The 17,688-nt window shown below is 49.9% G+C and overlaps 1 protein-coding gene and 1 pseudogene across 1 annotated transcript in view; both read left to right on the top strand.

Moving 5' to 3' along the window:
- Qsox1 (quiescin sulfhydryl oxidase 1) overlaps nucleotides 1-17,688 on the top strand; it is a 37,828-nt gene that overhangs the window by 9,428 nt on the left and 10,712 nt on the right. Inside the window, exons 3-7 of the mRNA XM_027934879.2 lie at nucleotides 8,958-9,003; nucleotides 9,500-9,602; nucleotides 12,492-12,582; nucleotides 14,261-14,406; nucleotides 15,942-16,076. Of these exons, the coding sequence (XP_027790680.2) occupies nucleotides 8,958-9,003; nucleotides 9,500-9,602; nucleotides 12,492-12,582; nucleotides 14,261-14,406; nucleotides 15,942-16,076 (521 nt within the window). The remainder of the gene's footprint in view (nucleotides 1-8,957; nucleotides 9,004-9,499; nucleotides 9,603-12,491; nucleotides 12,583-14,260; nucleotides 14,407-15,941; nucleotides 16,077-17,688) is intronic.
- Nucleotides 5,171-8,141, top strand: LOC114092306 (large ribosomal subunit protein uL4-like; annotated as a pseudogene).

The raw sequence follows: 17,688 nt of genomic DNA, 5'->3' as shown, positions 1-17,688 counted from the left end.
CGTGCATGGGCGTGCCTTCCTACATCCCCATGGGTGGAGCTATGCTCACCTGTTCCTTTGTAATATTATCCCTTGCCCTGCTTGGAATAGAATGTTCCTTGGAAGTGCCTTGTGTGAGTCCCCTTCTCTTACTGTGCCCTTGGGTGTGGCCTACCCAGATGTCAGTCAACCTGCTGACAGCAGACATCATGAAGCTAGACTCAGCCCCTTGAAACCTGACCCCTTGCCTCATTTAAATAGCTTCTCCTCAATAAAATGGGTCAGCACGTGCGTGCTCTCTCTGTCTCTCTCTCTCTTTCTGTGGACCCTTAAGGTCAGAGGAGCCATCACAGCACCCCCAAAGAAAAAGTATTTGTGTCTTTTGTGTGGTATTTTGCACAGCCCAGTCCCCTGGAGTGACCCCTGAGTGTTTTAGTCCTGAGCAACCCGGCACTTAATGTTAGTTCCTCAAAGGAATCCCAGAGACACTGACAAGCCTCGTCCTTATCAAGCAAGGGGTTTGACCTACAAGTGCTCATAGAGCAGCTTCAGCCCACAATGGAGATGCCAGTGCCTCAGAAAGCAGGGATCCATGACACAGAGTTGTCACACCCGAGGCATGAGGACTCTTTCACCCAACTCTTGCAGAAGGAGCCACGAGCTCTCTGATGATGCTTGCCTGCCAGCTTGCCCACCACAGGGCACCAGCAGCTTGATCAATGTCTGAACAACTTCCCAGACTCTAAATTGGAGGCCCAGCACAACCCTGAGCAGCAAGGATGCTGCAGTTATAGTGAGGGCCCTCCCTGGACTCAGGCCTGGCTCTCATCCAGTTAGTTTTCTTCTAAGTGTAAGAGACCAAGTCCAATTCCTTCTTCCTGCTATAAAATGATATGCTCCCCCTCATCAGAATGGCAGCTAAAAAAGCAGTGTCCTCTATAGCCATTAAGAGTAATCAGGAAATGCCTTTGAAAGCTAAAATGCCAAGTTTTGTCCCTGGAACAAAATAACCCTGAGCTCAGGGACCTGGAGTTCTAAGCAGACTTATGAGCTGGAACACAGCCTAATTACCCAGCAGCCTTTATCTCCAGGAATGTCCAGCTCTGACTCCACACCACCTTTCTGTTTCTCAAGGCTAGTGAAGTCCTGCTGGATTCAGGGGTTTCACAGCTCAACAGAGGGCCCTTTCTAAACTATTGCCTCTTAGGGTCAGGGCCCGGGTCCAGGCTCTGAGGCCAGTCTGGTCTGCGGGACAATGCAGCAAGTGAGTAGCTTCTGCCACATTATTTAGAGCTGGTAGGAAAAAGACTGCTTAGCCATCATCAATTTGAAGTAGACTTCCCTGGCAAGGACATTGCTCTGTCCTCTGCCCCATGGTATGTAAGTAAAAATGGGGTGCCTTGTGCTGGGCCAGGGTAGCACTGAGTGGGAAGTGTAGGAATACCAATGTGGCAACAGGAGCTGTCATTCACAGGCTGACAAGGGTGCAGCCACTGCCCAGTACCCTAGCATTGGTATAGTGGCCAGTCAGAACAGCCTGTTGGGGTTCCTCAGGGCTCAACACCTGGGGCTTTCTGTTTTACCTGGGAGAGGCTGGGCCCAGTATGTATGAAGGAGGCAGTCACAGGTGCAGAGGCTCCTCAGCAACCTCCCCAGGTCACGCAGCACACGCAGCCTGGATGCCTCAAGTGATTAATCACTCTCTACCCACCCAGCCGGCTGTGGGAGGGGCTAGGAGGGCCTTAGCTGGTCTTCTTGGCCTTTCCCTGTCTCCAGACAGGCAGCACCTGGCTGGGCCAGTCTGGTAGTCAGCTGTCCATTTCTTAAGCTCTCCAGAGACTAGCGTGGCCTTCCTTGGCGAAGCCTTCCCTTCTCTCCTGAGGAACCTGGTCCTCAGCTTCAGCCAGGGGAAGCACTCAGTGCCCTGGCTTCAGGACTCTAGGTCATGGCCAAGCAGTTTCAGCTGCTAGGGGGTCCTTGCTCTAAGGCTCTGTGCTGTGGTTTTCAAACGTTTTCTAACTGTAAGAAGTCTCTATTTTACATTGTGATCCCAAAATTGGTTTGTATCTGTTGATAAAACAAATTTCACAATGTATATTCTTATTAAGTGCAATATACTGATATTTTCATTTAAAAAAAATACTACGTTTCACTAAATTGATTTTTACAACTAGTGCTTTTTAAAACACTACTCAGATTTCATATCTCCAGAGATTCTGGCCCTTCTAGAGCCTTGTGCACCTGTGGGCACTGTGGCTGGGCTCCTGGAAAGGAGAGCAGATCCCAGAGGCCTGTCCTGCTGTACCTGCCATGTGCTGCCCCTGGGAACTGGAGCCTGACTGTGCTCACTCTTCATATAAATGTTATGGGAGCCCTGAGGACCCATGCTGAGCAGGGGGAGAGAGTGTTGCTGATATCAGTAAGACAGTTCACCATAATTTTCTGGCCACAGTCAGTGACATACCTCACTGACCTTTTCTATGCCTCCTGCCCCTTGTCACCATAAACAGAGTGAGCTTCTACCAGCCCAGCCTGTTTAGCAAACAGCTGGCCCTGAAGGGCAGGCTCTGGCTGTGTCAGATCCCCATCAGACCGGAGCTGGAATCCTGGAAGAAAACAAAGAAACAGGGAGGGAGGGGCTGGTTTGCAGTAGGTTCTGGCTAGGCTACTGAGGAGGGGCCTTTCTCTGGGCCACTGCAGTGCCCCTCTGTGGGCAGTGGAATGGGACCCTTTGTGGCCAAGGGTTGGCTGAAGTGGAGGAGAGGACATGTCTTCCCTTTGCAAGATACCAAGGAGATCATGATGTGGGTTCAGATCCAGTCTCCTCTGCTTTCTGGGTGACACTTGGCCTGTTTCGCTATCTGTAAAAAGGACTGACAATGCCTGCTTGGTGGGACTGTGGTCACACGTGAAGCCAGGCCTTGCCTGTGAAAGTGCTAAGAATGGGTTTTATTTGGGGTTCAGTAAATGAAATTTTTCTTACTTCTCGTTGTCCCCAGGGTGGGGGGGCTGGTGGGTGGCCAGTAGCAGCTAGTGAGGGGATGTTTGCTGGGTGCTCAGCACTGTGGGAGAGGCCAGGTGACACACACTAACTGGCTGAGTGGTCCAAACAAGGCGAGGACAGGAGGAATGGGCCCAGGCTCTTCCTGAGCTCCTCCTTACTCATCAGAGAGGACATTTTGTAGGAGGGAACTTCTGCATGTGTTGAAGGATGGGTGGCGTTGTCTAGGACAGGGGAGGAGCATAGCAGAGCACCACATAAGAGGGAGTGGGGGGTGAGAGTATCCCAAAGTCAGACTCTTTGTGGGCAAAACCGTGTGGCATATTGAAGGGACTTGTTGGGCAGAGGCTTATGTTTGGGGTAAGGCAGGGCAGGGGAGGAAGGAACCCAGTAATGGCAGGTCCTTGAAAGCCAGGCTGGTAGCGTAGATGCCCTATAGAGTGTCAAGTCAGCTGTTATCTTATGTGGCTCCTGCTATGAGGGTGGATGTCAGGGGTGAGGGCAGGGCTCAGAAAGATGTCTCCTCTGTGTTACCTGCCGTCTCCCAGCTACCTTCTTGTCCACAGCACAGGAAGTGGCTAAGGTTGTCTGTCCTCGTGGGCTCACTATAAAATACTTGGAGATCGGGACATTCTTCTGAAAACCTGTTAATGGAAGTTTGCATTCAGTGCCATGGTTGGTCACAGCTGGGAAGCATGCCCATGTGCAGCTGTGTGGTCCCCAGGGAGGCAGTGCTTCTGTAGGTTCCGGTTGGCCTGCCTGGTACCACCTGCTTCCCTGCTTCTGGGGAGAGGCAAGGACCTCACAGGTGCCCCACCGGCAGGAGGGCAGAGCTCCTGTCTTGTGTAAAGAGATGAAAGGGGCAGGCACAGATGCCCTGGGGAAAAGAAGACTCACTCCCGAAGGCTCAGTTGCCTGTTTCCAAGGGGTTGTGGTGGTTTCCTGGGGCAGGCACATGCTTCCAACAGCTACTTAATAAGTAGAAAAAAAATGTGTCCTGACTAGATTTTCACCTGAGCATCCAAGGTGATCAAAGTGCAGAGTTTGTGTTCAGCTGAACAGTCTGTTGAGTACCTCTGTGTGCTAGATGCTGTGCAGGCTCGGCAGGGCTTGCAGAGATGAATGCATTCTGTCGCCTCCTGGTTGGGTGGAAAATTCTAGTCCTTTGTAGCTGGAGTGTAGGGAATGGGTAGCAGTAGGAAGTCAGTTTGGTTTCAGATTCTGGAAACAAGTTGTGGAATGCTGTAAATTTGGACCTTATTCATGTGCACTGGGGAGTTAATGGAAGAGATTTGAGGAGGAGTGACATGTTCAGACCAGAATTGTGCCTTAGAAAGCTAACCTTGCTGGCCATGAGAAATAAAAAGATGGAGCATATTAAATTTTCTGACTTGTGAAAGGAGAACAATAGGGACAGATGCAGTAATCTAGGAAATAGGTTCTCACCTATTGGCTCTGCCTAGACAAGGCGACAGGTGAAGAGAGAGAGCTGTTGAAGAGTATCCTGAAGTCAGACTCTCAGAATCTCAGTGGGAGAGGGAGAAGCTGGTCTGGATGACAGGGAGGAGGACCAATTACTGGGTGAGATAAGAAACAGGTTGGAGAAGTAGGTTGAAGGAGGGTGATTCAGTCTTGGTGTGTGTGTGGGTTCCCTGACATCTGTACAGAGGCCACCAAGAGGAACCATAAGTCTAGGACAGGTGAGGGCCTAAGACAGGTGGTTCAGATTGCAAATCAGTTGGAGAAAGTAGATGATTTTGGTGAGGGAGAAATGATGGGCATGTTCTTGAATTATGTATTCAGTCACTCATTGAAAGGCGTAGACTGCGCCCAGCACCACACACACACACACACACACACACACACACAAAAGGCGTAGACTGAGCCTCCTTTTTGTGACAGTGACTTCAAGGGCTCGTTAAACACAACAGTGCCACAATCTGATGTGTGGCGGCTGCCAGAGAGCTGGGGGCAGGAGATTTCAAGGACAACAGCACAGGAGAGCAGTCATAGGTGCAGCTAGAAGAGGGTAGCCAAGGAGGGCTGGTCCATGGTAAGCAAAGAGGGGAGGTGGTGGTATGCAAGCAGAGAGAATATCAAGGAAACGTGGAATATCAAGAAAATGTGGCACAAAAAGTGACCCACACCAGCCATGGAGATGAGAAGCAAACAGGAATATCATCAGATACTATGGGGAGACCAGGAATCACTGGAGCAGCCAAAGAGAATGTCACCAGCAAGCTTTCCCAGAACACTGTCAACCAGTGGTGGAGCAGGCACCAGAGCCAGCTGGTTGGGGAACCCAGAGAGAGGTCAGAGAAGTGGGAAGAGGGTTTTGAGATATTTGGCAGTGAGGGGAGGGGAAACGGGAAATGCAGGAGAAGGGAGGAGTCTTCTCTTCACTCCACCTTCCTCCTCTTTCTGTCCTTTCTTCTTTTAAAGTTTGCACTAAAGGGGTCTAGGACAGGTGAGGACCTGTCTTAGGGAAGGGGAAGGATGAAAAAGATAATTGATAGGGAAAAGTCCCCAAAGAGTATGCTGCGTGGGAACCAGAGCTCTGGTGGTGACATTGTTCTAGAAAGTAGAAGGGAAGCTTCTGAGGACAGAAGGAGGGAAGGCAGAGTGATAGTACAGTGGCTAGGAGTGGAAGCAGAGCCTTCCCTTAGCCCCGTACCTCATGAGGGTCCCTTGGAGTCCCTGTGTTCCCCCAGGTAACTCTTAATGCCACCTCCCAGCTTGTATGGTTGGGTCTGAGATTTAGCAGGGGCTGAGGGGGTGCTTGATGAAGGGAAGATCGGTCTCTTTTAAGGCAGGTACCTGCTCAGACTTGGGTGACCTGATGGCTGATGAAGGAAAGGTACTGGTTACCTCTCAGATCTGAAAGTGACAGCTGTAGATATGTGAAGGGCCTACAGTTCAAGGCTTCAGTATGTCAGAAGTGTTCTTCTGCCTGGGAAGCAAGGTGCAGTCTGTCCTGTCTGTAAATACATAAGGACGACACCAAGTGACTGCAGATGCAAAACTTCTATTTTATTTTTGGGAAGCAATGTCTGCCCACAAATGCCTAAACATATATTATCAACTTGGTCTCATGTCACAATTCTGGAATGTGTGATCATTTTTATAGGTATTACGATAACATAATTTTACTACGTCAAGATTTGTTTAAAACACTCTTAAAATATGTGTGGCATGTGTAAATGGATTGTTTTCACTTATGAATAAAAGTTGATATTCATGTTTTAAAAAGAGAATAAACAGAGAGCAAGTTAGGGGCCAGGTGAGGTCAGAAGGAGCAGGAGAAGGCTGCAGCTGAGGAGATGGTATTTCTTTGCAGTCTGTTCTTTGTGTGGGTAAGGGGGGTAGAGTTGGTCTCCAGATTTTAGTTTCCTGCCTACACATGGTCAGAACACACAGTCCTAGCTTATCAGCATTTCCTAGTGTTTAAAAGGAAGAAGAGAAAGGAATAATTATGTCATGCTGTAGTTAACATTTAGTGATTTCTGTATGTACCAAGCACTTTAGATGTGTTGTCATTGAATCTTCACAATTCAAGGTAAGTGATGTCATCCTCATTTTAAATATGATATACTAAGGTTCAGAGAGGTTGATGGGTTGCCAAAGGTCTCACAGAGTATAGCAGAGGCAGGTCTTAAAGATCCCAGGGCCATTCAGCCATCAGCTTGTGGTAAGGCCAGGTGGCTGTGCTTTTAGAGGCAGTGGCCCAAAGTAGCTAAAAGCAGCCCTGAAGTTAAGGGCCTGGAGGCAGAAGCTTCTTCTTTGCCTTCAGGCTCTTCCTCAGGCAGTTAAGTGATTGTCCTTAAGGAGGACAGCTCTGTTCTTTCTTGAGTTAGGAGGGCACAGGCAAGGGCCTTGGCCACTCTATTGCCACTTGGGCAGAAGCCCAGATTCTAAAGAGTTGTCCAGTGTTCTCTGTCCTCGTGCGCCAAGGAGGGACAGATTAGGCCTGGGGTGTCATGTACATGGGAAAGGAAGACAAAGTGATGAATCAAAGTGGCCTTTTTCCTGAGGGAGCAGCTGAGTTGAGAGAATTGTGACCCTCTCCCTTCCCAGTCACGGTGTGTGCTCGACCCCTGACATCTGTACTCTGAAAAGGGGGCGTCATCTGGCAAAAATGTCACTTTGCCTGCTGTGTTCAAGGCTCTAATTAGATCAGATATTGTGAACTTTGTTCACACCAACTTGTGTAAAAACACCAGACAGCCCTGTGCTGTCAGTGAATTAGTAGGCCATCAGACCAGCGCTGAGTCTTGGGCTACTGGCAGAGCTGTGGCTCGAATTTCCAGAGTTCAAGGTGGTGGGAACCACTGTTCTGGCCGGGTGCCTTTGGAAACGTGTAGAGGAGGCCACATGTTTGCTCCAACCAAAACATGGCATCTTTGACACCGTGGAGTGAACACAATCCAAAAGCGCTATGCCATCTGCTCTGCCTTGGCTGCCTCAGCCTTACCAGTGCTGGTCATGTCTGAAGGTCATAGAATTGAGGAAGTTTCTGAATGCCCTTTGATGGTGGAAGATAAAGTTGAAGGTTACAAGACTACCAAGGAGCCTGTTTTGCCGCTTAAGAAACTTAAACCCTGGAATGATGTCAAAAAGGTCTATGCCTCACAACGAATGAGAGCTGGCAAAGGCAAAAGAAGAAACCATCCTCGTATCCAGAGAATCCATCACAGGGGGCCCTGTGTTATCTACAATGGAGACAATGGTATCATCAACGCCTTCAGAAACATCCCTGGAATTACTCAACTTAATGTAAGCAAACTGAACATTTTGAAACTTGCTCCTGGTGGGCATTTGGGGCATTTCTGCATTTGGACTAAAAATGCTTTTTGGAAGTTAGACGATCTGTGTGGCCCTTGACGTAAAGTGCTTCCCTCAGGAATAACTATAACCCCCCTGTTCACAAGATGATCAGTGCAGACCTCAGCAGAATCTCGGAAAACCCAGAAATCCAACAAGCTCTCAGGGCACCATGTAAGATTCATTGCAGAGTCCTAAAGAAGAATCCATTGAAAAATCTGAGAATCATGTTGAAACTAAATCAATATGCAGAGACTATGAGCCGGAACCCCATTCTTCACAGGCCAAGAATCACAAACTCCAGGTGGGTAAAGCAGAGGCAGCAGCCCAATCAGATTAAAAAAAAAAAAAAAAAAGATCCGAAGGGGGTTGCAGGCAAGAAGCCTGTGGTAAAAAAGCAGGAAAGAAGGATGTTGGTGTTAAGCAGAAGCAGCCTGTGGGGGAAAAGGCTGCACCTTCCAAGAAACCAACAGCTGAAAACAAACCTCTTTTATTCCATAAGATCAAATAATTTTGGATAATTTATTTTGAATAAAGAACGGATCACAAAAAAACAATACAAAGTGGGCTGTGTGTGACAGACTTGTTCCCCACCCTGTGGTAGGTCCTGTTCTGGAGCCCCTCCCTTCATTTACCTGCTGTGGCAGGCTGTCAGTGCTCTGTGATGGGACACCAGCCTGAAACCCCTTTCCCCAGACAAGGACCAAGGACAGACTGACAGAGAGGAAAGCTGACATTTTCTAAAGGGCATATAAAGTGTTTTCTTCGTATTTTTTTTCACATGAGTCTAAGGAAAAACAGCAATGGTTCTTCACCACTTGCGTATATAGTCATGTGTGAGCACTAGTGCTTTATGTAAAGAGCTTGTCTCTAGTGAGGTCTGTGAGCTGTCACCTCCAGCTTCCGTGTGTGCTTCAGCATTGTGGGGGCAGGGATTAGGTGGAGGGTAATGGAGCAGGGAATCAGTGTCCAGCCTTCAGAGAAGAACCTGCTGGTTTTTATTTTACAGATGAAGAAACTGAGGCTCAAAAAAGTAGTTTGTCCAAAATGATCCCAATTTATAAGCAGCTGGAGTTTAAACTGGGTCTGTCTGACACCACTCTTGTCCTCTTTGCCAGCATGAATTGCTGACTCTTGCCTTTGTGTTTCCTTTCAGTTCTTTAAGGCCTTTTCCAAAAGTGGAGTTGGAACAACGTTACCAGGTGGGTGTCCTGGCTCTGCCACAGTGTGCGTTATCAATGTCTTGCTCTCCTTGATTCCCCCTTCTTCCTGGCCTTCTACTGGGTGAAGAGTCCCCAAGGGAAGCCTTATACATTTTCCTCTGTCAGCCTGGAAAAGACCCTAGGAAAACCAGGCTGTAGAAACTCCTTCAGGTGTGACCCATCCTAGGTTTGGGGGTGGGACGAAGGGCACCACATCTCAAGAATAGCCTTCATGTCAAAATGGGGTTGGTATCAGGGCAGACCAGACAGCCCCTGGAAGAGCCCTCAGAGGCCAGTTTGCAGGGGACTCTTTCCTTCCCTCTGAGGGAAGGGGCTCCTTGCTTTGCTTCAGGTCACAAGAGGAGCCCCGCTCCCCAACTTTGAGATAGGACTGTATGTGTCTCTCTCAGGACTGGGCCCTTGTTGCTGAGTGAGGCTGGAAGGGCACAGATCTGTTCTTTCCTAACTACCCGCTCATGCCTGTTTTCATTTACAGTGGCTGGAGCTGATGTGCAGACCCTGCGGGAGAGGCTCATTGAGGCCCTGGAGTCCCACCGTGACACATGGCCCTCAGCTTGTCCACCACTGGAACCTGCCAGGTATTTTGGGCTTGGGGAAGCTGAGCACAATGTGGGCTGGGTCCTGCACCTGGGAGCAAGAGGGTGGTGTGCCGCAGTCTGGCTGGGCACAAAATCACGAGCCACCACACACCTTGTAGATTCAAACAGCAACTCTTTATTCTCGAACTATCACCGGCACTTTACACACACGTTCTGGGCAAATCCACGTTCTGGGCAAATCCACGTTCTGGGCAAAATCCACACACTCCACCGGGCTCTGAATCCCAAATACTCTCTGAATCCCGCGAGAACTCAACGGGAACTCAAGGAGTGGGCCTGCCTGAGGCAGCAGGATACGCCATATTCCCAGCAGGGTATACCTTAAACCTGGAACCGCCCTAAACCCAAGGAGCGGGATACTCCCTAATTCCAGCAGGATACACCCTCAACCTGGATCCGCCCTGGTCCTTGAGCAAGGTCACCTTACATGCAATGTCACTGCAAATGACCTGGGTCATGCCATGTGTCAAACCTACTTGGCAATGGCTCTCAGCAGTGGTGGGAGCCCTAGGGCAGGGACCCATGTTGATTCGTTGCCTGTGGGGCAGACTCACAGTTCATCAGAGCCCAGAGACACCTGGGAGAGACTGTTGCAGTTTCCTCTTGCTGCAGGTTCTGAGGCCCTCTGTTCTTCAGCAGCAGACTGAGGGGCCAATGGTCCATTCTTCTGGGTGGGAAGGAGAGGACAGGTGGGGGATCTCCAGGTTATACCTGTTGTTCCCTGCCTGTTCTCAGGAGTGTTGGAGGAGCAGCTGGATTTCACAGGATCTAACCCAGGGAAGGCCACTGACAAAATTGGGGGTGGACAGGAGATCAAATACCATTTAGAAGAGAGGGGAAAGGGGCTCAGAAAAGTAGGGGGTTTGTCCCTATGAATAGAAGAGGGCTGTTTTTCTGAGTGGTGGCTGTGACTGGGGTAGGGAGCAACCTTGGCTCCCTGTGCCACAGAGCATCCGGTGTGGTGGCTGGTGTTCTATACCCACCTGCCAGGCAACCTTCCATGTTGCCTCTTTCTTAGGAAAATTAGGATACTGCAGTGTTTGTGGTCTTGCACAAATTCTCCCGTAAAAGGAGACAGGCAGACTAAGCACTAGACCCCCAACTTCTGGATGAGAACTGAGGATAGGATAATGCCTACCATGGGGACTCTTGCCAAGAGGGAACAAGTTCAGGTACCAGCAGAGACAACTGAGAGAGCCCAGCCTCCAACACAGCAAGCTCCTGGAGCTGGGAAGGCTGCTCAGGGCCAGTGTTTGCTTGATGCTTTCTAGGCTTGTGTGCTGGTGTCCTTCAAAGCCACAGCCCTGCTGAAAGTTTGTGTTTCTAGTATCAGTTGGGGTTAATCCAACTCACAGTGACTGCTTTATCGTCTCTCCCAGTTCACCCTCCTCCCAGAGGGCCTTGTGGAGACCCTGGGCTGCCCAGCATATGATCCTGATATGGGTTGGGGTTTCTCAACCAGACCCCATCCCTTTGGGAAATACCTCCGCCACTCTGATGCTTCCTTCTTCATTTCTTGATGATTGTGTGTCTGTCTCTTACACACATAAGTACTTCTCCCATGGTGCATTTTTTAGCCCTGGGGATCTCCAAATAACAAATTGGCCAAATCTCCCATCTTCTCTCCAACTGACCCTCTTAAGCCACCATTTTCAGGCAAAGGTACATGGTGAAAGAAGTCACCTTTTCTAGGAAGCTGAGGATTTGCTCTTCTGCCAGCTGTGGGCAGGCTTAGGGACATAGTCTGAGAGGCTAGCCACCTGATGCTACCCCCGGAGGCTGTGGTATCTGTGACACCTCTTTATCCACTGAGTCGGGTGCACTCTGACTCCCACCTCTCTGGCATACCCAATCGTCCTGTCATCAGGCTGGGCTCTGGCAACAGCCCCATGTTGCACCTCTCTCTGGGGCTGATTGCTGCCATGTCCTTGGATCCAATAAAGGGAAATGAAGTGCCAAGTTGAAGATAAAAAGATGTGGTTGCCTTTTCCCTGTGACTTCTCACCTGTCAGCCTCTTAAACATGCATGCAATGTTGTTGTTTTTAATTTTTTTTAGTTGTAGTTGGACACAATATCTTTATTTCACTTATTTATTTTTATGTGGTGCTGAGGATCGAACCCAGTGCTTTACACATTCTAGGTGAGTGCTCTACCACTGAGCCACAACCCCAGCCTGGAATGTTTTTAATAAGAATAAGGAATCAAATCATTTTTGTATTATTTTCTATTGAGACAGAGTTTTTAAAACAAATTATAGTATACTTCCCCGATTGTGGGGATAAAATTTGCCTTTTTAATCATTTCCACCTGAGAAAGCTGGGCCTCAGCTTTCTCATCTTAGACTCATCTTGGATTTTGTTAGCTTGGAGGTCTCCTGCACCTAGGACTTTCTGGTTCTTTGGTTCCCCTTTTTGCCCACTTCTGAGAGGAACTTGCAGTTTTCCCACTTGGTGTGACTTTCCACAGGATCAAGGCTCGTATCTGATGGGTTCTAATCACCATTCTCCTAGGGGAACAGTAAAACCATGTCCAGTAACCCTGGGCCTTACCCAGAACACAGTGACATCTGGGTCTCAAAGCATCCTTGCCAGTCCTTCCCAGCCTGCCTCCTGCTCACTCCTGACTCCTAAAATAGGAAGAAAAAACCAAAAAACCCAAGGTGGTTCTCTGAAGAACCAGAGTAAGGTAACAGGGGCAGCATCCTTTGAGACCAAGGGTTTGGCTTTCTCTCGCTGCAGGACTGGCAGAGGGAGAAGAGTCTCCATGAGCCACAGGGTAGTGTGGCTGGACTTGCAGCACTGCATTGTCAGTTATGCCTTGTTCCCACTGGCTGTGGAGAGAGTGACCTCCTGAGTTGTCTCTTGCAGGCTGGAAGAGATTGAAGGATTTTTTGCAAGAAACAATGAAGAGTATCTGGCCCTGGTCTTTGAAAAGGAAGGCTCCTACGTGGGTAGAGAGGTGAGGTGATGCCTCTGTTTTCCTGCAACTCTGGGATAGCTGCTGGGAGGAAGTCCCAGTTCAGAAACAGCTTTTCCTGCCAGCACTGGGATCTTGGCCTTTTGCGTTTCTTAGTCTGGCACCAGCCTGACCCCTGCTGGGGGAGATGGGAAGTGTAGGAGCTAAGCCTTTCTGTTTAAAATCTCTGTTCATTCTTAATCTCCTTCACTGAAACCAAACATAACTGAAAACTGCTGCTTTTCGAGTATAGGAATAGGTTGATGACATATAGCTGCTGATCACCACAACTAGCAGACCACCAAATATGTCCAGGATCACATGGCTGGTAAAGTAGAACACGGCTTTGGCCCAGGTCTGTCTGGTTTCAAAGCCTGTGTTTTGTTTTGTTTTTTTAAAGAGAGTGGGAGAGAGAGAGAGAGAGAGAGAGAGAATTTTTTAATATTTATTTTTTATTTCTCGGCGGACACAACATCTTTGTTTGTATGTGGTGCTGAGGATCGAACCCGGGCCGCACGCATGCCAGGCGAGCGCGCTACCACATGAGCCACATCCCCAGCCCAAAGCCTGTGTTGTTTCCACATTGCCCCAGCCACATAGAATTGGAATAGAAAATTGGGGAGGGGGAGACATTAGAGATGGCCCAGTCCCCTCATGAAGAAATGGTGTCCTTTACCAGGCGGTACAGATTGAATTTCCACTCCATCATTTATATGGTATGTCTTTGGTCAAGTTATTCAACTTTTTCAGCCTCATCTCCTTGTCTATAGAGTAGTGATGGTTATGTTTCTTCCTAGCATAGCTGGACAGTTTAGGTAACAGCACATGGGTTAGTAGCCAGCACATGGTAGGTGCTTTATAAAGCTCTATCCCATTGTCTAATGCAGAGAGCACCTGCTCTGCTGTTGGCTTGTGGACTTCCCTGCAAACTGCCTGGGAGCTTTTCCCAGATTAGAGTGGGAGGCAGTTCAGGGAGATAAGACCTGAAGGGGTGATGGGGAACACCATGGTGGTCCCAGATGGCTCTCCTGCAGAAACAAGTTGATGGTGCTCTGGATCTAAGCCAGAAGCTCTCAGGGCACTTCAGCTCCTCAGAGAAAACACAGGGAAGAGGGAGGTAGAGGGCAGCTTTGCTGAAGGAGTATCCAATTCTCAGGGTTCCCTGTCCATGCCTGGGGCCAGGCTTGTTAGGCAGGTGTGATTGATAGACGCTGATGGGAATCAGCTCTTTTCCCCTCATCCCGAGTTCCCATAACCAGGACAGGGCCCCATGGATGGAGCCCGCAGTTCTGTGTTCATGCAGTCATGCTTAGGAGGGTGAATTGGAGAGGCAAGACGGTGGTATGGCTGAAAGTCAGGTTCTGGAGTTCAGGCCCATGTTAGCCGTGGGACCTAGAGACATGAGTCACTTCTGGTGGTTCTTCAACTACAAATCGTTTTTAAATAAATACTTACAAAGTGCACCACCTCTTGGGTGGTGTTTGGCACTTGTTACCTGTGGGCTGGAATCTTGTGGTGGCACAAGACTGTCATTCTTCACTATGGTCTACTCTTAGAAAGGCTTTGAGTCTGAACAGAGTATAGCTGCCAACTGGTGCCTACCCAGCACTGAACTGGGACTCAGCCCCTGACCCCCTTTACCCAATGGCATGGCCCCTCAGATGTCTTACTGTCTCTGCAGGTAACTCTGGACCTATCCCAGCACCAAGGCGTGGTGGTGCGCAGGGTCTTGAACACGGAGGGCAATGTGGTGAGCAAGTTTGGTGTCACTGACTTCCCATCTTGTTACCTGCTGTTTCGGAATGGCTCTGTCTCCCGAGTCCCTGTGTGAGTACTTTGTCTCCCTGCTCTCTCTCCCTCCTGTGCTCCTTCTGCCTGTTGCCTGCTGCCTGCTTGCCTAGAGAGGACACAGCCCTAGCAGACAGATCCTTTCTCCCTGGAGATTCTTTGGAGGACAGGAGGAACACCCTGCAGGAGAAGCAGATGTCTGCCCTCTGTGTGGGACAGGGCCCCATGGCCTCCACAGCTCAGAGGTCCTGCCACAGTCCTGACTGCTTCTACACCACCCACACCCAGCCTGTTTCCCATCCTTCCCTATCCGTAGACAAACTCATTGGCAGGCTTCAGGCCTGGCAAGGACTCAAATATGCTTGACCCTCCCTCCCTTTGGTTTTCTAATTGCAGAAAAGTTCATTAGGAGCCAGACAATAGCCTGTTCCAAAATGCTGAGAGAAAACAATCAGGCTAGCCTCAGCCCCACTGTCAGGCTCTTGCTGCTGAATGGCCCGTTAAATGGCGCCAGATGGTGCCTTGGTGCCCTCCCTGGGCAGATGATTGATGTCACCCTGGCCCCACAGGCAGCAGCTCGAGGGCAGGGTGATCCAGGCTCGCCTGAGGTGCCCAGTGAGTTGCCCCTCGGGGCCATTAGTGCCATCCTACACTGACACTGGGCATGGTGGACACTTGCCCTTGCTCTGGCCCAGATCACCAGGCAGCTCTGGAGCAGGCCTGTCAGAGACTCAGGAAGCATGATGGCCACAGGGGGATGGTAGGGCTAGATTCTGGGCAGGCCCAGAAAGTGCCAGTCCTGGTGGGGACAAGAAGCATTGTTTCCTCACTTGGAGTTGGTGGAGGGGAAAATTGTTTGTGACGATGCTGTTCCCAAGCCATCTGCTCATCGATAAATGCTGGGCCAGGACAGTGGAGTGGAAAGCAGAGTTTCCTGATGCCAGCTCCCATGGGCACTGCAGTGCACTGCTGCTGGGCATGGTCTTTCTTCTGCCCCGTGGCCTGAGCCTGGTGAGGGAAGTTTGTGCTCAGGTGAGGTTTCTTGCCCTTGAGGACTCCTCTGTATCAGAAGAGAGAAACCAAGAGATTTGGAGGATCCTGGCTATTGTTATTAAGATTTCTTAATCATTTATCAAACTCCCTTAACTTCCTCCAGAAGAAATGCCACCTCTTGACACCTCAGAGCAGGCTATGAGGGGGGCTGCCTTGAGGTTGGTGCCTTCTGGAGCCTTGGGTCTGTGGGGAAGGGAGTCAAGCCCAGCCATCCCTGTCCATGGGCAGGACTAACACTGTGCCCAGAGGGGCCCACTTCCCTGCCAGGTGCCTGTCCCACTCCCTCCTGACCTGGCCCTCCTGGATATAGCTGCTTTTCCAGATGGTTTCCTGCAACAGTCTGGTATCCCAGAGGCTTTCCCTAGTGTGCAGTGAATGGGAAGGTTGATGTGAGGCCTGGGAGTCCCACCTTTGACCTCCAAAACAAGACAGAACCAAGTTTGTAAACTTCTTCATAAGCCTTTCTGTCACCCTGCTTCATTCTGACATTGATCAGCCTCCCTGTGCCCTCTTCCCCACAGGCTGGTGGAATCCAGGTCCTTCTACACTGCCTACTTGCAGAGGCTCTCTGGGCTCACCAGGGCGGCTCCCCAGACCACAGCTGTACCTACCATTGCTGACAAGGTAGCACCCACGGTGTGGAAATTGGCCGATCGGTAAGGCCATGTCCTGTTCTCCACTTACCCCCTCCCCCTCTGTGACAGACACTGTCTTGCCCGTCCAGTTGCTGTCATAGGTGTAGCATCTGCTGTTCTGAGCCTATGCTCCCCCATCCCTAAGGGCTGGTCTTGGCCTTTGGGGGTGCCCAGCTGCTGGCCATGCATAGGAGAGCCTTGCTGTGTGACTTAGCTAGTGGCCTCAGTGTCTGCTGACTGGGCCCCATGCCGTACGTATGTAGAGACTGCTGAATAGCATACATGTCCCTCACAGTGGAGGGAATACTGTCCAGCGCCCACCTGGCTGAAGCTAAACTCTATTCAAGAATAAGTAGATCAGCTTGGAAGGATACTCAGCGGCCTGCAAACCAACTCCCCATCCCTGCTAGGAAGATGCCCACCTCACTGGAATGCCTCTGGTGTCAAGGAAAAGTAATTTTTCCAGGTAGTTCATATCTTTGTGCATGGTTATAAGCATGAGAAAGCTGCTATTATCTCTTAAGCTCCTTGGCTTTGCTCCTGTAGTAGACATCCTGTTTGCTGGTCAGGGAGATGGTGCTGTGGACCTCTGCTCTGGCACCCAGATCTGTACCAAGGGGAAATATCTGTGTAGCTCAGAGCTGGGTCAGGAAAGTGACCTCCATGAGAGGGCTGAACAAGAAACTTGTGGGAAGGTCCTAGAAGGGCTTCAAGAAGGAATTGCATCTAGCATATGGGATTTAGGGTGGTGAGGACCAATGGAGAGGTTTTTAGTAATAAAGGAGAAGGAAAGAAAAACCAAGAAGTGGTAGTGGTCATTATGAGCATTCAAGTTATGATTATTTGCTCAGAACATAAAACAAAGCTCAACCTTTCACTGATGGTCTGATGAGTGAGCTAGAGAAGTTATGATTATATGATAATTATTACACATTAGTATAATAGCTGATGTGCCCAGCTCTGTGCTGGGGACCTTCCTTACGTTATCTCATGCAGTGAGAGTTCCTTCTTGAGGCAGAAACAATTATGGAGAGGAAAACTGAGGGCCAGGGACACCAGAGTGGGCAGAGGGGACTTTTCCCTGAGAGGCAGTCACCATGCTGGCCTGGTTGCTTGTCTTGTTGATGCTGTGCACCTATAGGAGGCAGATGAATGGAGTGATTGATTTATGTTCCAGGTGAGGCCACTGAGGCCCAGGGAGGAAAGCTGAGTTGCTCAGGCTCTCAGAACTAGCTCGCCCTAGAGCTGAGGCCAGAACCAGGTGCCAGGAGGCAGGGTAGAGAAGCAGCCAGTGCTCGAGGGCCCTTCCCATCAGAGTCCTGAGCTGACCCCAAGGGAGCATGATGGCATGGGGTGACGCTACCATCTGGATCCTTCAGTCCCTCCCCCCAGGGCTGGAGGAGGTTAGAAGTGGGGTCCCTTTGAGACCTGAGATGTGGCAGCTCCGAATACATCACAACTCCTCCACCACACCAGTCCCCAGTCTTGGTGACAGCTAAACCCTTGGTCTCTCAAAGAGGGCCCAGCTTTTCCAGAGCTCTGTGTGTGCACTGTTGTCCTCAGAGGTCTTTGCTCAGAACACAAAACGAACGAAGCTCAGCCTTTCACTGATGGTCTGATGAATGAGTCAGAA

The sequence above is a fragment of the Marmota flaviventris genome, chromosome 12 (genome assembly GCF_047511675.1).
Source record: "Marmota flaviventris isolate mMarFla1 chromosome 12, mMarFla1.hap1, whole genome shotgun sequence".
Lineage (NCBI taxonomy): Eukaryota > Metazoa > Chordata > Mammalia > Rodentia > Sciuridae > Marmota > Marmota flaviventris.
Note: the sequence above shows the minus strand (reverse complement) of the source record. Positions and strands in the feature narration are given on the sequence as shown.